This window comes from Diabrotica undecimpunctata, chromosome 6 (assembly GCF_040954645.1).
Source record: "Diabrotica undecimpunctata isolate CICGRU chromosome 6, icDiaUnde3, whole genome shotgun sequence".
NCBI lineage: Eukaryota > Metazoa > Arthropoda > Insecta > Coleoptera > Chrysomelidae > Diabrotica > Diabrotica undecimpunctata.
Window position 1 is genome coordinate 136040344 of NC_092808.1, and position 21497 is coordinate 136061840.

The following is a 21497-nucleotide window of genomic DNA, read 5'->3' on the forward strand; positions in this document are numbered from 1 at the left end:
ATAGAACTGACTGGCATAATAGACTTGGGAAGGTCGAGGCTCTTTTATAGGGCTGTAGCACCAATGATGATGATTCCTTCCCAGGAAGTCACATTGTAAAGACAAATAGAAATGCTTTTGAAATGTCGACAAATTTTCTATTCTGATCTAATTGGTTTCCATAGCAGATGACGCTTAATATATAAGTCTTGTCACATGTCATCCGTCGTGTTGACTGTCACAGATTTTATCTAATTTATGCAGCATTCCTAAAATGCTTGTTATTTTGATTTTTTTAATCCTTAGTCAGTTATTATTATATATTACGTAAAATAACTATGTGGAACATATCGATTAACATTAAAATCTAAGGTAAAAATTATTTTTTGTAAAAATGCACCCTTTTTTATCTTTTTCCGTATTTATATCATACAATCCTTGCAATGCCTCCAATTTTCTGGCTACTGTAATATCCTCAAGCTGCTTACCTTTGTAATACTCGCGATATCTTCCATCAATATAATGTTCTGTTTGATCTGATAGCTATTTTTTATATTTGTTATTTTATTTATTAAGGTTATTTATAAAATATTCTTCATCCTGCTTATACAGTGAAACTTCTCCATAACGGACTCCGACGGGGAAAATAATTGTCCGTTGTGTAGAGTTATCGCTTAATCAATCGAAATAAAAAAAGAGGTTTCGATTTGCTTGATCTTTAATTATACATTTTGGTTTGTACATAATTGTATTTTTCATTGTCACTCTCATTGTCGGAAACATTGGACACCTATTCGGTTTCTTTAAAATCATTAACACAACTAGCTAAGTTTACTTCAGGATTTTCCGTCAATATGGCTGCATCAATCTTTAGGTAGTTTCAGAAATTTTCAACTTTATGACTTTCGCAAAAGGTTGACAACGGCAAATCATCTTCCAGGTCCTAGTTTCTTCTCCATTACTATCGTTTTTTTAAAAAGCGGCACCCAATGAAACAATTTTCAATTGTTTTGGTTGAAGTTGTCTCTCCACGCTGCCAGAATCCAAATGAAGGCGTTAGGAATCGTTATGGACTTCTCCAGTTCAGCCGTCCGTTCAGCAGAGGTTTTCGTTGTAGAGAGGCACACTTTAACAGAAGTTTTACTGTAATTTCTAAGCCATTTCTATTTTACGTCTATGTTTACTATTACACTTGCTTGCTTGAAACAAAGTTTTATACTTTCTTATCCCATGTAGCTGCACATGTAACTGTAAATTTGACAGCATATCTAATATTTTTTTGTACAAATTTTGCTTTTACTTTACGGTTTTTATGCAAGATTTTAATTGTATTGATGCTTTATGGTGAAGTTGTAAGGAAAATCAGCTCAAGTGGCCAAAGAGCTCATACTTATGGCTTAAATCCAAGTTCTTGATCACACAACTGTATTTAAAAAAACTAATTTTACCTTCACGAACCATCGTAACAACAAACCTAAGAACGAATTGAAATCTGGGCATTTGTGTGTTATACACCCTATTCCCAGACTAATGTAGGGTAATATAGACGTTTTTTATTAGGTGCTTGGGGGAAAGAAAATGCATTTGCGTCTATAATACGCAGTCATTTTCAGGGGAAAAATTACATTCTTTTAACATAATCACACCCAGATAAAATTAATTACATGGGAACCTAATTATGGCGTATTTAGACGTAATAAAAAAACAGTAATAATGTAGTCACATCTTGGTACAACACTAACAAACATTTTAATGGCTAGAAAAATTAAAACGCTACCAAGTGAATTTAATAGGCAAGTGTGCCGAGAGCTTATACACATAAATGTTAAGCGTGAGTGATAGCTTATATAACAATTATATATGTTGTCATATTATCTCTATAGAACCATAATAGCTGTGTCCAGAGCAAGAAATCGTTTGTAGAATAAAATAGGCCCAAAATACCTTCTTAAAACTGCGGCAATTTCTCACCGAAATCTTGAACTGACTGATGGAAGCTTGGACATAAAGAATCGCCTCCTTATGATGTTTAGAGAGTTTTGAGATGTGGGTATTTCGTCGTATGTTAAAATATTGAGGAGCAGCATTGACAGAATAACTTACAGACCGAAGAGCCTTAATTAACAAAATTATAAAACAGAATTATATACCGGAATATTGTAGACATAGACACAAATAACGCTACTAAAAAAGACGATAAAAACACCCAAAAAACTACAAAGGCATTAAGTTGTTAAATACCACTCTGCCAAATGAAATGTTGAAATATTGCGAAGCAGCTAAGATAGAACAACTAACAGTGTTAATCAAATTAGTTTGTAATTTACTACGACTTTTTAAATATCACACTGAATATTACAAGCAGAAAAGAGCTATTTCACTTCAATGGGAACTTCAATAGACTAAACCAGAATTGATGGTACAACACATGGAAACTTTGGCTACATAATTAATTCAAAATTTCAATCTTGAGCCATCTACAAGATGCACGAACAAGCTCTAAGCTTACAAAAGGTAAAGGAAGTAAAAAAAAGTTAAAAACAATAAAGGTGAAGGCCTGGCGAAGATCTGATAAATACTGGTATTAATATTAATATAGTAGTTAATCTCCTTAAATATGGACATGTCGATATAATATGACGGCTATAAAAGTAATTTTATTTTTGGAAGTAGTTTTATACAATATATTTATGTTCCACATAATATAAAGCCCATCGAAATGCAAACTGGAGTTTTTTTTATCGTAAAAAAATTTCTCGAGTACGAAAATTTCTAACAGCTTGTACTAGTTTGTAATAATCAAACTTGAAGTTATGTGTGTAGCCACCTTTATTTTATTTATTTCTTTTGTTTGTTCATTTATTTTTCTATAATCTGTGTTTATCTTTTAGCCATATTTGTCAGATGCTGTTATCACTAAATTTCTAAAAATCTCCAGTAATAATTTTTTTTATATTATAGGTTTCCACTCAGTACTATATTAGATCTATATTTAAACTATTATAATTCCTTTATCATGTCAAATGTTTCATGGAGACCATATATAACACAAATTAAATCTTAAAACATACAAAATACTATTTAATTTAGTAGTTAGCAAACATACATTTAGCCAACTTTCCACTAATTGTTTAATTTTTATTAGTAATCGTACTTTTGACACTTAGAAGTCATTTTTCCAGTTAATTGTATACATTAAGAACATATTTTTTAGATTTGGATCGTACTATTATATTCAAACATTCATAAAGCTGCATTTAAATTGCGAAAAATAAAGAAAACATTATTTCTTTCCACAAATAACTCTGTTTAAATTAACTAGACAAAGTCTGGCACAATGTTTATATCATTCGTTTTATTTTCTATAAAAACTTGTTTATTATCTATTTGGAATATTTATTTAAATACGGTTTTAAGAGTAATATGTTCTACCAAAGATTATGTCTTATTCATATAATTTTAAGATCACATAAACTAAAGAAACAAAGGGAGATATGAACTTAGTAGTGTAAATCAATCAATCAATCAGTTTATAACGTTCTACGCCGTTTTCTGATTTCCAGTCTCCGTTTATCTCGGAGGTTCCAGAGGTTTTCTTCAACTCCCCTCTCCCTTAAGTCTTTATCGATTCCTTCTAGGAAGCCGCTCTTCTCCAGAAGTCCGTTTCTGTTGCTTCTAATGCTTTTAAGTTTTTTCCTTTCAGTTGCCATACCTCACTTCCATATGTAACAATGCTTTTTATAATTCTCTTATAGATTTTGTGTTTGTTTTGTTTGGAGATTGTTTTGTCCACAGTACACTGTGTAATTGCCTAATAGCTTGTCTTTCCTGGTTATTTCTATCTTTAATTTCTTCGTCTAATTTGCCATCGTTGGTTATTTGCATGCCTAAATATTAGTATTTTTGACAGTGATTTATTTCTCGCTGTATTTCTTCCAAGATTATATTTTGTTGAATGCCCCCAATACACATGTATTCAGTTTTCTTGATATTTACTTATAGCTTCCATAGTTTGTATTCTTCGATAAGTTTACGGGCTATATAATCGAGGTCTTTATAGTCTTGAGCCATCACTATCTGGTCATCTGCAAAACTCAATGTGTATAATATTGCGTCGTTTAGAGTTTCTGAATTTCCCATGTTTCTGCATTTTCTTCTCTACGTCTTCATCGCTTGCTCCGAGTAGATCTTAAACAAAGTAGGAGACACGCAGCATTCTTGTTCGAGTCCTTTGCTGATAGTGAAACCCTTGGATACCTCCTGACCTTTCTTTATTTTACTTGTGTTGTCGTTGTAGAGGTCTTGAACAGCCTTGATTAAGGTTGCATTAATATTTGTTTTCTCGAGAACTTCCCAGAGTTTTTGTTGTGCAACACTATCATAAGTAGTTTAAATACATGTAATAATAAATACATATTACATACCGTTATAACAATTCAGTCATATTAAGGTCATAAAAAGAAAAAAAGATTATGGTAGAGATATTAGGATGACTCTACAGAGGCAGTCGAAAACTCAGTACATCACAACTATGTGTTTTTACCTAGTTCGTCTGGTTTATACTGATTTAATAGCACCTTTAATATTACCTTTAATATACATACAAATATGTAATGCCATATTGATAAGTGTCAAAGTATTTACAAGAATGATAGATCGATTTCTTCATTATTTATTACACAGGTTTAACAGGAATAATTGTATCTGATTTCTGACTTAGCGTATTTTTTGAAAATTCGTGGTATTTATACCGCGTATAAATATATACTTCTTATATATTCGCCCGAGATTTCCAAATTAAACTACAAAAAGAAATAATTCCGGACCACGCCTGCAATATAGGAATCCAATATATCGCTACAACATACCACCGTGAAAGGCTATCGCCCTCTCTAATGGCGCTACATCCGAAATCAAGTCCTGGCCTTCACCAGTATTATTCGCCTCAGCATTTTTCTAGTATCGGTGATCCCTTCGTCTGACCACCTATTCATTAATCTTCTCACTGGCAGACTCCTCACCATAGTTCCAGTAAGCGTTCTGCTAGATGTTGTCATAAGATGTTCTGCGGCTTTTTGTAATATTAATAAAACTCATGGTTTAACATTATTCTCCACACACCATTGTTCCAAATGGGTCCCGATATCCTTCCCAATATATTTCTTTTAAAGGTGTTAAAGTATTTCAACGGTATTTGTTGAGTTAAGAGACGTTTTTAGAATATTCCTACAAATATTAAACAGAGTCGAAGTTAGTCCTTCTACCAATTTTAGCCCTTTAGTTATCGGTAAGGAATCTGTCAGTTGACTTTAGACTCGTACTTGCGCTTCTGTGTGAGTCATAGTGGCTTGAACTAAGTTTAACAATTTCCTTGGTATACCAAATTTTCCGCCAACAGATGCAAAATTGCATCTTTTGACCGTGCAAATTCTGCAGTTTATCTCTGCGGTTGTATTATTTTCAATGTTAGGGAGCGCTCCCAGGTATACAAATTCGTTCACTGCTTCGATGACGTCGTTTTCTATAACAAGTGGTGGTAGGATTTGTGGTTGCGTGCTTATTTTCATATACTTCGTTTTGTTGGTGTTTATTATTAAATCCACGTGCACAGTGCACATTTTATAATCAAACGTCTGCTTTACTCACTAACTGTTTCTCAAGTGAGGCCACTACAAAACTGACTCTGCATTTATTATCTATTATTTTCTCGAAATAGCACAGATTAAAAAAAAACATCAAAATTGGCCCAGTACTTCCAAATATATTGTAAAATTTGCAGACGAATTCAATTTGAAGTTCCAATTTCTCTTTTGAAAGCGACGTGTTCATTCTCTCCACCACTTTTCATATTTGGAATTATTTGAAACTCGCACTTTTCCAAATAGTTATTTATAATAACAAAATAAATTATTTTCAACTATTTCAAACAAATGGTGAATTTCTGAAAAACAAATGACTATCTATCACAAATGGTTTTAGAACAATTTTTTTTTAATTTGTGAAAAATTACCAGCTAAACGAATATCGAAATGGCATTATTTCATATTCATTTCATTTCTGGTAAAGTTATTAACAAAAAACTTTATAAACATATTAGGGCATTATTTATACTTAATTTTAGGGGTTATATTTTTGAAAATGAATTGTTTTTTCATGACCTTTCAAGAAAACAAAACTGAAAACTTCTAATTAGGAAAGAAGTATTAAAAAAAAATATTGATTCTCCGTGATTTTTGCTATAATATCAATGTTTAAACAATGACGCCGTTATTTAAAACTGACACGTTTGATATAAATTCTTATTTTTATACCATAACTTCAATTTTTTCATGGATTCATAAAGTCAATTTTGGTAAATGTTTTCTTTTGTTTCTTTCGTATATGTGAGTATTTTATCAAGTGAGCCTTGTATATTTTTAATGTAAATTTATCGTATAATCAACAAGAATCAAAAAACGAAAATTTTAGCTTAAAACACTGCTTCTTCGAACATGTCAATTACTGACAATTATAATTTTTATATCTGTCCGCTTTTTTACACGTACTGTTGACTTTTTAAGGATAATGAAATAATTAGGATGTAATATTAAGAAAAATAACGAATAAATGTGTTACAGGAGGAGAAAAATATCTTCCTATTTTGGAGCTTCTTATTTTATCTAGTATAAATCATTAATAAAAATGTCAATCAATTCTCTAGGCTAGTTCTAATGAACAACAAATTAATAAAATTGTACGACCTATAGATGCACTGCCACTGTGATTATAAGGGTATTAAAATTATTTTAATTTCTTTTATTACAGTACTTTAATTTATGTACAATTTTCCAAAACTTATTTTAATTTATTTACACTAAGACTGCAACATATTTTTTTATATAATACATATTTCAGACTTTACAATACAAATTTATAATTCAGATTAAATCTACTTTTAATTTAACTATTTATACACATATTCAATTGTTCTGAAACTTTCATCGAAGCCAGTCCTAAATCCACATAGACTCTTGTCGATTTACAGCTGCTCAGTGGCGCACCCAGGGCGGGTAGGGGAGGTTTGGGAGGTTAAACCCCCCCCCCAGGACCCTATTCCGACACTGTCATGGAGGTGGATGGAGGAGGTAACATCATAAAAAAAATTTCGGACCCCCCCCCCCAGAGGCAAATTCTAGGTGCGCTACTGCAGCTGCTATAAATAGGTAAACTATAGTAAATTAATCGACTACCTAAGCTCTGACGTCAAAATGGTTGGGGATTTCAGAAACATTTCCAAACATTTCTAATTTGTGTGTATTTGTCCCATAAGAAGTTGGAAATAGGTTTTTTTAATTGTTTGAAAAATAAATAAGGACTTTTGGTCATGAACATTCATTCTGTTCGATTGGTATTATTTGTTGTTCGTGAATTTGTGAGGAATTAATGTTTTATTCTTTTTTCGTTGCCAGTGATTTTATCCTGTAAAAGACTAAAGATATTCGATTTTTCGTAGTTAATAGTAGTTTTGTTGCCATAACTGAAAACTTCAGTAGTACTGGATATCTTCAAGACATGTTTAATAGCCATTATATGCCCAGATCTAAAAAATAAACTCAAAAACTATTACTATTGTGTAACTGTTCAGTGGAAAACGGAAATCTTGAATTCTTCCAGTTACTTGTTGCTAAATATTATTTGGACTTCCCGTGGTTTTAGTAAGGAACACAAGACCGTAAATTAAACTATTTAATACTTCTATGTAAACGTTATAATATGAAAAAACTTAATTGTTTGTAATGAAAATAAAAAATATTACAAATATATTAATATTATAATATTATACTACATGTTGTTACTTCGATGAATTGAAACAGAATGCTTTTGCCGTTTGCCGGAGGAGGGTTGGTTTTACCATCTTTCCGTTAAGAAGTAACGGGACTTCTTACTTATCTTCCCTTAGCGACAAGCTGTCGCCAAGCTATGCTTGCGTCGTTACAAAGACGACAGATCCGTCGTCAGGTCATTTAGATTTTAACATAAGCCGCCCCCTTTGAACGCCATAAGGGGGTTCAAAAAACTCAAATATATAATGTCCAAAAGTCAATATGAAAAACTAAAGTTGATTTTCGTTCGGTAGTACACATAACTTCACAACCGGACGTTTGTATACGCCAGAGTTTGTTTTTAGCGTTACACTACGCACAATTCCGTCACTGCCGGCATGGATGTCAGTTACTCTACCTAAGGTCCATCTAAGAGGTTCCAGTCCATCTTCTTTAACAAGTACTAGGGAACCAATCTTGAGAAGGGAACTGCATTGTTTCTTCCACTTGACGCGTTGCTGAAGAGAAGAGACGTATTCTTTGGACCATCGTGTCCAATAACATTGCACCATTTGCTGCACCCTTTGAAATCTGCTCAACCTGTTTTCCATAACATCTAACAGATTGCGGTCAGGAACTGATGTGAGAGGTGATCCAACCAGAAAATGTGCAGGTGTGAGAGGAAGTAGGTCTGAGGGGTCATTAGACATAGGAAAAAGAGGTCTGGAATTGAGAATTGCTTCAATTTGAATCATAACAGTGGAAAACTCCTCATAGGAGAGAACCGTATTGCTAATTACTCGTTTAAGATGGTATTTTACCGATTTTACCCCTGCTTCCCAGATACCACCAAAATGAGGTGAACGCGGCGGAATGAATTTCCAATCGATACCCTCAGAAGAGAGTCTGTCATGTATGGCAGAATTGTTAGTTTTGAGAAAGTTGGAAAGTTCATTGTTGGCACCTTTAAATGTGCTCCCGTTATCGGAAAGAATAGAAGCGCATTTACCCCGTCGAGAAGTAAAGCGTCTTAAAGCTGCTATAAAGCATTCCGTAGTCAGACTACTCACAACCTCCAAGTGTATAGCCTTTGTGGCCAGACAAATAAAAAGTGCTACATAACCCTTAATAGTCTTGTAGTTCCTCGTAAGACGGTCCTTTAAAAGAAAAGGTCCAGCATAATCAAGTCCCGAGTGGGTAAAGGGTCGTGAAGGAGTAAGACGTGAAGAAGGTAGATTACCCATTAAATAAGTTTCGAGTTTTGGAGCTGCCTTGAAACATGTGATGCAGTTTCTCACAACCTTTCTAACGACATAGCGTCCATTGAGAGGCCAATATTTCTCTCGCAAGGAAGATAAAAGTAGCTGTGGACCAGCATGCTGTAATTTCATGTGTTCATGCCGTACAAGTATGTCTGTAAAATGATGTTTTTGTGGAATTACGATGGGATGCTTTCTCTCGTATGAGATGTCAGCGTTGTGAATTCTTCCACCAACTCGAATTATGTCATCTTGATCAAGAAAAGGATTCAGGGTGAGAAGTTTGCTTTTATGATCGACCTTGCCATGCTTTTTGAGATGTGTGAAATCATCAGAAAAAGACTGATTTTGCACAATGCGAATAAGACAAATCAGAGAACAGGCAATTTCTTCACATGTTAAATTGGTGAAGGTTCTTTCTGGCATGGTTAGCCTGGAATTTTTGCAGAAACGTAATATGTAGGCTACAATTCGTTGTAATTTAGTTAAGGAAGAAATTTTGTAAATAATGTCGAGATTCATGCAAATTCTTACGGATAGATTAACAGAAGATCGAAGTTCAGGAATTTTAACCTGTTTGAAGGGTTGATGAGGCCATAAATTTTCAGATAATAAAAGCCATGGAGGGCCATGAAACCATAGATCGGAATTTTGTAGTGCCGTAGGTGAAATACCACGTGATAATAAATCTGCAGGATTTTCCTGTGTGTTTATATATCTCCAGGAATTAGAATTAGTCAACGATTGAATCTGTGAAATCCTGTTCGCAACGAAAGGTTTTAACAAGTTGGGAGATGTATTGATCCATGCTAGAACAATGTTGGAATCACACCAATAAACAATTTCATCAAAATTAATTTGTAGTGATTGCTTTACTTTGTCCACCAATTCAGATAAGAGTAGGGCTCCAGAAAGTTCAAGTCGGGGAACTGTAAGAATATGTTTCAAAGGAGCTACCCTGGTTTTGGCACAGAGTAAATAACAACTTATATTTCCTTGAGCATCTAAGGAACGAATAAAAATACAAGCACCATATGCTGCAGTAGACGCATCGGAAAATCCATGTAATTGTATGGATGTAAAATTTGAAACAGTAATATATCTAGGGAATTGTAATTTATTAAGATTGACTAATTGGGATTGATAATTTGACCATTTTGTATGAATATCCATGGGTACAACTTCATCCCAGGAAATTTTTAGACGCCATAAGTCTTGTAGAATGATCTTAGCGGTTATTGTAACTGCTGCTAAGAGACCAAGAGGATCAAATATCTTCGAAATTGCAGAAAGAATGTGTCTCTTAGTAATCCTAGAATTGTTTGCAGTAGGTTGAACATTAAAGAAGAAAACGTCTAATTTGGGATTCCAAAAGAGACCCAATGTTTTGACAGTTTCATTGGAACCTATGTCCAAAGGAGTGTTATCTATATTATCGATTTTTAATTCGGTTGAATTTGATTTCCATTTACTTAAATGAAAGCCATGTTTTGAAAGTAATTCAGTGGTTAAAGATTGAATACGTTTAAGTTCGTCTAAGGTGGAAGCACCGGTATGGAGATCGTCCACGTAAAAATCGCGTAAAATGATAGACGAAATATCAGGAAATTGGTCAGAGTAAATGTGAGCTACTTCTTGCACACATCGCGTTGCTAAAAAGCTGGCGGAAGCAGTGCCATAAGTCACAGTATTTAGAGTATAAGTCTCAATAGATGAATTTGGATCAGATCGCCACAATATTTTTTGTAAACAACGCTGATTTTCCTTTATAAGAATTTGTCGATACATTTTAACGATATCAGCAGTTAAAGCAAATTTGTGTTTTCGAAAACGTAAAATAATAGTAAAAAGATCGTCTTGTAGTGTAGGACCTACCATAAGTATATCGTTCAACGAAAAGCCAGTGTCAGTTTTAGCAGATCCGTCAAATACGACACGAATCTTGTTACCTTTGTAAACGCAATGATGAGGAAGAAAGAAGTCTGGATGAGATACTAAATTTGGAGGAAGTTTAGACATATGATTTAATGATGAGTATTCACTGATGAATTGAATGTAATCTGCTTTCAAAGTTGGGTTAGAGTTTAATTTCTTTTCCAAAGAGAAAAAACGTTTGGTAGCTGAAATCTCTGAATTACCAAGATTTGATAGAGGTAACTTTAAAGGAAGAGAGACAATGAATCTGCCTGTAGAATCAAAGGAAGTAGTTTCTTTAAAGTGTTTCTCACATTGAAGTTCTTCTTCAGAAAAGAACTTGGTTCTTGGAAATTCTTCAAGTTCCCAGAATTTCTGTAACTGATTTTCGAGATTTCTGTTGCTAGAAAAGTGACAATTTGTTTTGTTACGAGAAAGAAAAGGTATAGGACCAGATACAATCCAGCCAAGCTTGGTTTTGTGTAAAGTTGGTTGACCATGTGATAGCTTAATTTGACCAACGCATAAGAGATCCCAAAATGTGTCTGCACCGATTAAAATGTCTATAGGAGACGAAACGTTAAAGTGTGGATCGGCTAATGTAACATTAGAGGGAATGTTTAGAGATTCCCTGTTTAGTGTGACTGAAGGCAGTCTTCCAGTTATTTCAGGCATCACTAAACAAGAAATTGTACGTGTAAAGTTGATTGTATTTGATTTGAAGGTAAGAGAAGTTTTAAGATGAACCACAGAATTTGTTTGATTTATGCCATAGACAGAAAAATCAATTGCAGTTGTGGGTAATTTTAAAGTATTAAGTAACCGTTGAGTAATAAAATTACTTTCCGAACCACTGTCCAACAGTGCACGAGCTTCATGCATGTTACCTTTGGAGTCAAAGACCTTAATTAAAACAGTAGACAGTAAAATTTGCGACGAACTAGCAAAATGGTTGTGAGTTGTTAAGGAGTTTGTAGTTTGATTAGAAGGTGTTTGAGAAGATGATGCTTCCAAATTTGGAGTGTTCTGAATAGAATTATGAAAATGCAAAAGCGTATGATGAGGTTTGCCACATTTGCGACAGCCAGAAGATTTGCAGTTTTTAGTAGGATGTCCAGAACGTAAACAATTGATGCAAAGTTTTAAACGTTTTGCTTCGTTTAAGCGAGAGGTTGGCTGTAATTTGCTAAAATTAGGACACGAATAAATAAGATGATTTTGTGAACATAATGAACAATTTAAAGTGTTGCTGTTATTGTTCGTAGATACAAAAGATTTTGCTTTGGTGCGGAGTTTATCATCGTGATTATTAAGAGATTCCAGAACTCTACATTTTCCTTTTAAGAATTCTGTGAGCTCATTTAATGTGGGTAAATTTGTAGCGTTATCTTTCAACGATTGTTCCCATTCGCGGTGAGATGTGTTGTCCAATTTTGTAGTGACTAAGTAGATAATAAGAGGATCCCAACCTGTAATGTCTATTTGTAAAGATTCAAGAGATCGTAGATGTCGTTGTAAACCGTCTAATAAGGCTCGCAAATCATTATGTGAGTTTCTAGAAATGTTGGGTAAATTGAAGAGCTTTTTGATGTGGTTATTAACCAGAAGTGGTTTATTTTCAAACCTTTCCCTTAAAAGTGACCATGCTGTGGCATATGTTGCATCAGAAATATCTAAATTGCGTATTGTATCTGCAGCAATGCCCTTTAAGGATAGTCTCAAATAGTGAAATTTTTGTATGTTCGAAAGTTCGGAATTTGTGTGGATGATAGAGTTGAAAGTGTCTCGAAAAAATAACCAGGTGTCGTAGTCGCCTTCAAACGAAGGTAAATTAATGGTAGGTAAACGTATATTTTGTTGAGAAATGTTACCTTCACTTGTGGAAGGTGTAGATGATTGGAATATCTGACCAGCAGGAGGAGTCGAAAGTTTGGCAAGAAGTTCTCTAGCTAGGCCAGTGATAGAAAAGAATGGATTTTCAAAAGATGCTCGTTCCTTGTCATGAATAGTGGATGCATTTGTAGTATAGTTTGGGTCAGCAGCCTCAATAATTGATTGAACATTATCAAAATCGTCATAGAGCTTCTCAACTTTCTCAAGGCGTAACTGTAAATCCCTAAAGTTAATTTCAGTTGCAGGTAACTCTTTGACAGAGTTAAAATAATTCGAGAAACGAGTTAAAGTGCCCTTAATTGAAGTGCGTTTAATTTTAGCATTATCAGCAGCTTCAGCCATAGTGACAAGTAAATTTATTAAATGTAAAATAAGTAAGGTACAATGTTAAGTATTATAACTTGTGTGTTAAATGAAAATGTAACTAAATGTAAATTTTTTGTGCTTAAAAAATATAAAATAATAAAATTGCTGTAATAAAATAGCACAGAAAATGTGTAAATGATTAAAGTGATTTAGATGTAGCTTTATTTAGTTATAAAGCGTGCCCGAATCGTTGGAAAGCCGAATCGGTTGGTAAATAGTACCCAGAAGTTGTAAATTAAGAAAATATGTCAAATATATCCAGAAAGGATGTAGAAATGACGATAAGGTGTGATTACGATTACGCAAATGACGAACCGTATTGGTTATAGAACCCAAAAGTGTAAATTATAGCAAATTATAGTAAATACATCCAAATAGGACGTAAAAATATATATGTTCAGTGATGTAGTGTAAGAATGCAGAAATTATTTAAAAACAAATCAAATTAGTTATTTTTAAATGTAAAATAAGGAATAAAACCCTGTAATAGTACACCACCGCGTTTACACCAAGTAAAATAATCAAATAAATGTTTCGTATGTTGTACAAAATAGTGAGTAATAACAAACAATTAAGATAGAAGTAGTTTTCCACCGAATTGAAACAAATCAAATGTAAATCTCATGTGAAAATGTAAAAAATGAAATAAAGGTAAAAGGAAAAGCACTAACCTTTGATATTTCGTATTTCCAAAGCAGCAAGCATCCAAATCGAAGGACCAGTATATTGTGTAACTGTTCAGTGGAAAACGGAAATCTTGAATTCTTCCAGTTACTTGTTGCTAAATATTATTTGGACTTCCCGTGGTTTTAGTAAGGAACACAAGACCGTAAATTAAACTATTTAATACTTCTATGTAAACGTTATAATATGAAAAAACTTAATTGTTTGTAATGAAAATAAAAAATATTACAAATATATTAATATTATAATATTATACTACATGTTGTTACTTCGATGAATTGAAACAGAATGCTTTTGCCGTTTGCCGGAGGAGGGTTGGTTTTACCATCTTTCCGTTAAGAAGTAACGGGACTTCTTACTTATCTTCCCTTAGCGACAAGCTGTCGCCAAGCTATGCTTGCGTCGTTACAAAGACGACAGATCCGTCGTCAGGTCATTTAGATTTTAACAATTACTACATTCAAAAAACATTTTTTTAAACACTCATTATGGCAATTTGATAAAAGGGTTTCCACAGAATGTTATATTACAACTTAAACTACGAGAAAACGAATATATTTAGTCTTTTACAGGATAAAATCACTGGCAACGAAAAAAGAATAAAACATTCCTTTAAATATTTTGTAACGTAAATAAATTCAATGATTTATTGATTTATTTTGAAATAACCCTAATAAAAACAACAACAAAGTACTTACCTTGAAATACAGTAAAAAAATAATTAAAGTTTTAATCAAACAATAACACAATCTTAAAATATGAACATTCATAGTAAATATCTTAATACTTTGATATCCTTACCTCACAAAGTCACTAACAGCAGACAACACTAATTGCACAGAATGAATGTTCATAACCCAAAGTCCTTATTTATTCTTCAAACAATTAAAAAAACCTATATTTCCAACGTTTTGTGGGACAAATATACACAAATTAGAAATGTTTGGAAAGGTTTATAAAATCCCCGCCGATTGTGACGTCAGACTTGGGTAGTCCATTGTTGACCATGTATTTTCCATCGCAATCTTGAACGGTCGCGCAAGGGCCGGCATTACAATATCCGAAAATGCTCAACGAAAATATTTGTATAAGACTGATTGTCGATTAAATTAACTCTACTACATACGATGTCGCAGTATATTTAACAATTTTGCTAAATTCATTTTTAAATATTTTACTTTAGATATTCTATACATATTTTCTACTAATAGTTCTTTTTTCGTTTTCTAGAACTTCTAAACTATTTTATGTACATTTTCCTTTATTTTATTGAATTCGTCGTTACTTTTTTCGGTTGTTGCTATTTGGGTTAGAAGATTGATTAGTCTTGTTTGGTATAACTATCTGATATAGGAATCTTAAAGTATATTTAGTTTGTAGATTTTATTTGGTTGTTTTTCATCCACGATTTGGAAATATTAAGTTAACCCAGTACTAAAAATGGGTTCTGTTTCCACTGTTGATGTGTTTTTTGCACAAAAAGATATTAGTTGTTTAGAGAGTATTGAAAGTGGTAATTGTTGTATGTATTTCTTTCTTTTCATGCTTTTTTGCAATGCATCAAGAAATCTTCTTTGTATATTTTAAGTTACAATTTTTATGAATGCATTGCGTGGTCCATTATCTTTACATTCGTAAAATGAGAAGAGTTTCTCTTGATATTTGTGATTTTCATGTGTTATTTGATCTTAATTTAATCTACTTAAAATTAAAAGGAAGAAAAAAAATATCCACAAATTTTATATAAAGTCGAACTAAATCAAAAGAGATCAAGGAAGTACAAATTAAAATTCAAGAAACTAGAAGTCCTTCGAAGCTTTTGCAGTGCCCGTAGAATTGATTAATTATTACTATTAAGTCGGAGCCCTATTGGCCGCGCTGCGCTGTTCGTTTTGGTTCGTTGATGCGTGGCATGGACTTGAGAGAAGGCAAATTGCGCAGCGTCGTGAAAGTTCGAACAAGAATGAACGTTATCCGTTAGTTGTCGGTACATCAAAGAAAATTGCGCGTTCAGTTGGAACGGTTCTTGGGATCGAAGAACATTTTCACTTATGATTGTGTTTTTGTTCTATTTTTGGGATGAATTTTGAGTGAAAAAAGAAGTTAAAGCATCAGAGACAAACTAGAATTGTGGGATCCAAAAAGCAATAACCATCATATAAAAAATAAGAAACATGACGCGTGGGTATAATGTGCACACAATATAGGTTGGTCTGTAGAAGAGGCTAAAACAAAAATTACGTTTTTGTTATCTTTGTAAACTGAGCGAGCCTAACCTAATAACGACGTCTCCTCCGGATTTTTCGTTTTTCTTGCAAAAATGGTTAATTACTGTAACAGCAGTACTTGCTAATTTTGTTTCCATCGTGCACGTAAATAAAAACTTATTTGCTTATCGACAAACCACACGCGCAAATTTGCGGCGCTCTATGTAGTTCTGCTCTGTGCTGTTCGGCACAGAGAGGTGCAGCGCAGAATGGCGCGACCGGTGGGAGCCCGTAGAAGGTTTATAAAGAACCTATTAATTTATGAGATAAATCCAATATTATTTCTTTCTTCTTCTTCTTCTCCCTCTTTATAAGCAATTCTGCTTGTTCATTGGCAGATTAATACCTCTATGGAAGGTTGTCACTCCATCTTTTGCGCGGTCGTCCGATACTTCTGTCGATTGCTTACTTATCTCTTGTTATTTTGACGACACAGGTCTCCTCCATTCTGCTTATGTGGTTATTCCATTTTTTTTTTCTATTTTGTGTCCATTCATTTATACACTACGTTACATTTTCTTCTAATATCTTCACTTCTCTTTCAATCTCTCAGCGTATTTCCTGTAATTCTTCTCAGTACTCTCATCTCTGCAGTTTCCAGTAGCTTTTGCGTTGTGGCTGTGTCGGGTCTTGTTTCTGAGGCATATGTCATTATTAGTCTTACACTGGTTTTATAAATTCTTGACTTCATCTCAGTGTTAGTGTGTCTGTTTCGCCATATACTGTTATTAAGGCATCCTGCCAGTCTATTTGCTATTTGTACTTGAACTCTCACTTCTTTGTGCAGGTCTTCATAGCTAGACAGTGTAATTCCCAGGTATTTTATTTCCATTACTTGTTCAATACTGATGCTATCAATTTCTATTTTTTTACATTTGGTTGGTTCTTTGCTGACTACTATTGTTTTAGTTTTCTGAGATGAGATTGTCATATTAAATTATTTTGCTCTTATGTTAAATCTGTAGACCAGTCTTTGCAGACTATCTTCCTTTGTTAACGCTTTTGATGATTTCATCCATGATCAAATTAAAGAGCATGGGGCTCAATGGATCCCCTTGTCTTATTCCGCTGCCTATTTCTATGGGTTCTGTAAGTTGTCCATCTATTCTGACTTCCATTTTGTTATTTTGGTAGATGTTTTCGATAGTTTTTATAATATTTAGGTGAACTTCTCTATTATACAGAAGATGGATTACATCTTTGACTCTTACTCTGTCAAACGCTTTCTTTAGGTCAATCAGACACAGAAATGCTGGTCTATTATACTCTAGTGATTTCTCAGTAATTTGCTTTATAACGAATATTGCATCTGTACACGATCATCCATTACGAAAACCCTGTTGTTCATCTGCTAAACTTATCCTCTGATTTATTAGCACTTGTAAAATTTGTAAAATTTAATTGTAAGTATTATTTCTTTGATACACCAAATTGCTAAATATAACACAAAATAGCGAAGATATTTAACTATTCCTTCCTTATTATTATTTATACTATCAGTCTGTAGTTAAGACAAAAATTTGTATTATATTATTTTGTAAATAAACGTGTAGATAGTACAAAAGTGATCTTTAAAATGTAAAGTCGGCTGCAAGTTAGGAAGACGAAAACTGTGAATGTGCAGCTTGTGATTTAAATAAAATCTAAAAGCAAAAAACATATAACAAAGATTAAAATTTAATTTTTCTTCGACACTAAGTACAGTTGAATTAATATAAGTTTTCTATTAGGATATCAACATTCAGTGGTTCAAAAATAAATAAATTATTTTCATCAGCGAGGTTTATCAAAATATGTCCTTAAATATCATTTACTTAAGAACATATTTTTTATTTTTCCCCTCTATCGCATATATGGTTGTAATTTGTACAAGAATTTAGATTCTTTAGATTAGAATGGACAATATTAAAAGCGATTATAAGAAAGCAAATAGACTGTCGATACATTCAGGTCATTAATGACTTAAAAAAGGACGCCGCCGCTATAATGAAAACATAAAAATACACAAAAAGGAACACAAAGTTTTTGTAGCGAAACGACTATACTGGCGTTGTATATAATTGTATACTTTTTTCTCTAAAGTAAAATGCTGATGCGAGCGTCACGGAACTAGCGTCACAAGATGGCGGCGTCACACGTAGCGTCATAAAATACCGGTTTTTCACATCGATCCACTACTCACGATCAATTCATTTCTAGTCATCACATATTTATTCTAAGTAGGTTTAAATTAAAAACTGCATGATACAAACATTAAATGAGAAGTAAAAAATTAAAAGAATGGTTGTCAATAAAAGATTCGATTCGCAACGATTTTCAAAATTTAAAAGTCATAAATGTCATCCGGTTATTAACAATAGTGAGTCATCTGTTTAATTCAAATTTTTTAACACACTTCTTGTTTTAAAATAATTTCATATAAATACAATTAATATTTTTAAACATATTATTTAGTTTATATAATAATTGAATTTGCTATGAAGTGATATTGATTTATATCTTATTATAATTTAATATATCGTTTGAATTTGACAGGTCTGTCACAAGTAAACAACGTATGCTTTATTAATACGTCAACAGATGGCGTTAGGAGCAAACTTAATAATTTATTGAATTATTTGAATATAATATGATTTGTTCAAAACACAAATAATAAATAAATAAATAATAAAATTACTTTATTCGATTTTACAAAATTTTATTTAAATTTTAAAAACAAAACAATTATACATCAATTTTGATTAGATTTTATAAAGTGACATAGGTACCGTTATAAATGCATGATTATTCAGCAATGAATTTATCTTAATTTCAGTATAATACGATTTCTCTATGATGAAATAATCAAACAAAAGTTTTTTTTATTATATAATGGGTATGGCTTAGCCTATTAGACAGACTATTTGTGACTATTAGTTATTTTATCTTTTTTGTACACAATAACTTTACTGAAATACTATATTCTATTAATGTAGTATGAATATACTACTATACCATATATAGTATGAATTGTGTTAACAAACATTTTTCTCTTAAATCCATAAATATTTATTATTTTTTGTTTATTCTTTTTTTTTAGTTTTTTTTCTATTATTATTATTATATCATTTTTTTAATAACTTAAACACAAGATTCATATTAAATAAAAAATTCAAGAAAGCAATTTGGTACTAAAAAAATCACTAAAAGTATTTTTCTAAATACATTATTTTTCCAGCTGATTCAAGCTGAACTCCAGTATGAAAACAATGTACGATATGGTCAATGAAAATATTTCTAAACTTGCGGTCGACTACTTCTAACACTATGGTATTACATAGTACATATTACATACTACATATCGCAAATTTTACAATAGGTAAAAAATAACTAGTATTTTCTTGTATATTTTGCTGCAGTAAAAATTGGAAAACGAGTTACTACATTCCTAAATAGGAAAATTTAACAATTCCTTTTACTAATACTATTTAAAATGTGCTCTATCTTTAACGGAAATTTAAAAATACAGTAATTGTTGGGTAGGTACACCTATATTGCCTCTCTGTATTGTCTCTTCAACCACGAGTAGACAATTGTAGCTGAGGTTGACCACCGACGCATTGAAGTGAAGACGTAAAAAGCATTGCTGGGCATCTACTCGTTTGGGGTAAATCACTAAAAACTTACAACTTAAAGATATGCTGTATACGATAATTTTGACATTACTTACGGTCTAGAATATCTTGAAGAGTAATCGTCTCTCAAATGGACAACGCGTATCATCGTAGTCTTGTTTTGATTCTCCAAAATCGACTCATGTTATTGGTTAATAAACAGATCTTATGTAGGTGGAACTTAAAAAAACTTATATCTTATATTTTCTGTTTTATGTACGAAGGTTATTCTTTCTTTTATATTTAAATCGGAGAGACCGATTATCTCAAGCGTGGACGGTTAATACACCTAGAAATCCAGTTGATTTCTACGTACCTAGCTTTACGTTTTAGTAATAACAAAACGTCGTGTTACTATAAAGCTTAACTAAACGATCTGTCGCCTATTTTTCTTTTATATCCTCATGGTCTGGTATTTAAGTAAGGGAAATAATTAACCAGAGTAAAAATACAACTAACCTAACCTAACATAACCTTCCTATATAACACTGATAATTTGAATAATTTTAAAATAGTTTTCTTTGTAGAAACCGATCTGTTTCTTGGTAATTTCAGGTTGTAAAAATAGTTTAATTCTTGCTAGTATTATATGTAATATAATTTTTTGTCTAATTCATGCTATGTAATAACTACATATTTTATTTGTAGCTTCCTTCAAATTTTCTGACACGAGATACAATACTTTTTGTATGATGTTATAAAGATGTTGACCAAGACGTTTGATGTTGTCTAAGAGATTCTTCGGAACGACAACAGGAGTTGATAGGATTATAAATATCGTCGAAACACTTTCCATTTTCTATTGCCTTGTTATTTACATTTCAAGATCTCTATATTTGTCCACTTTTTAATGTATTTTATGCGCAGAATATTGTTATTAGATTAGGTTATGTTAGGTTAGGTTAGGTAGTGTTAGGATGCAAATTGAAACTATTATCAAAGAATATAAACGCTTACTATTATTAATTAAAATCCAGCAAAACATGGCTTTATATAAATAAGAGAAATTGGTAGAAAGAGATCAAAATCAAAAAAATGAATTAGAAAACGAGTAACGGAGAAAACAGCCATAACCATAAAAAAAGGACGAAAATATAGTTTTGCACCTAAGTATTCATTCATAGGTACATCTTTATTTAATTAAAATTTTGTAGTTTATTTTACTATGACATAAGACAAGAGATAATATTTAAAACAAACTAGGTAGGCGATGTTCGGTAACCCAACAGAGTTTGGCAGGATTTATATCAAAAAGACAGACATTAAAAATAATTTACACTGATACTTTTGTGATCAACTATATTATTTTCAACATTATTTATAGACTTTTTATTATTACCTATTTGTATAAACTTATTGCCTCGCTTTGTAACTACAATTTTTAATTTCGTGTGCCTTATCGAGTACACCAATCATTTTATAATAAAAAAATATCTTTGTTGTTGATGGTCCAATAAATAATTCGTTGTTATTGTTGTATTATTTATCACTTATAAACATATGTATATAAAATGAACTCAAAAATCCGAAGATTGAAAGGAAGATAGATAAATAATAAATAACAAATAAATAATAAAATACACCTTTAGTTATTAACAAAAACTTGACATAAAACCCGTAAAAAAAGAAAAGACAGTAACAGTTACTATCATCAAAATAACAAAAGAGCAAGTAGTTCAA

General features: G+C 32.2%; 1 protein-coding gene across 1 annotated transcript in view; it reads left to right on the forward strand.

The window, feature by feature from the left end:
• The window catches only part of LOC140443957 (uncharacterized), a 104300-nt gene extending 83012 nt beyond the window's left edge, over window positions 1–21288 (forward strand). Inside the window, exon 5 of the mRNA XM_072535491.1 lies at window positions 20466–21288. Coding sequence (XP_072391592.1) covers window positions 20466–20518 — 53 coding nt within the window. The 3' untranslated portion in view covers window positions 20519–21288. The remainder of the gene's footprint in view (window positions 1–20465) is intronic.
• The last annotated feature ends 209 nt before the right edge of the window (window positions 21289–21497 follow it).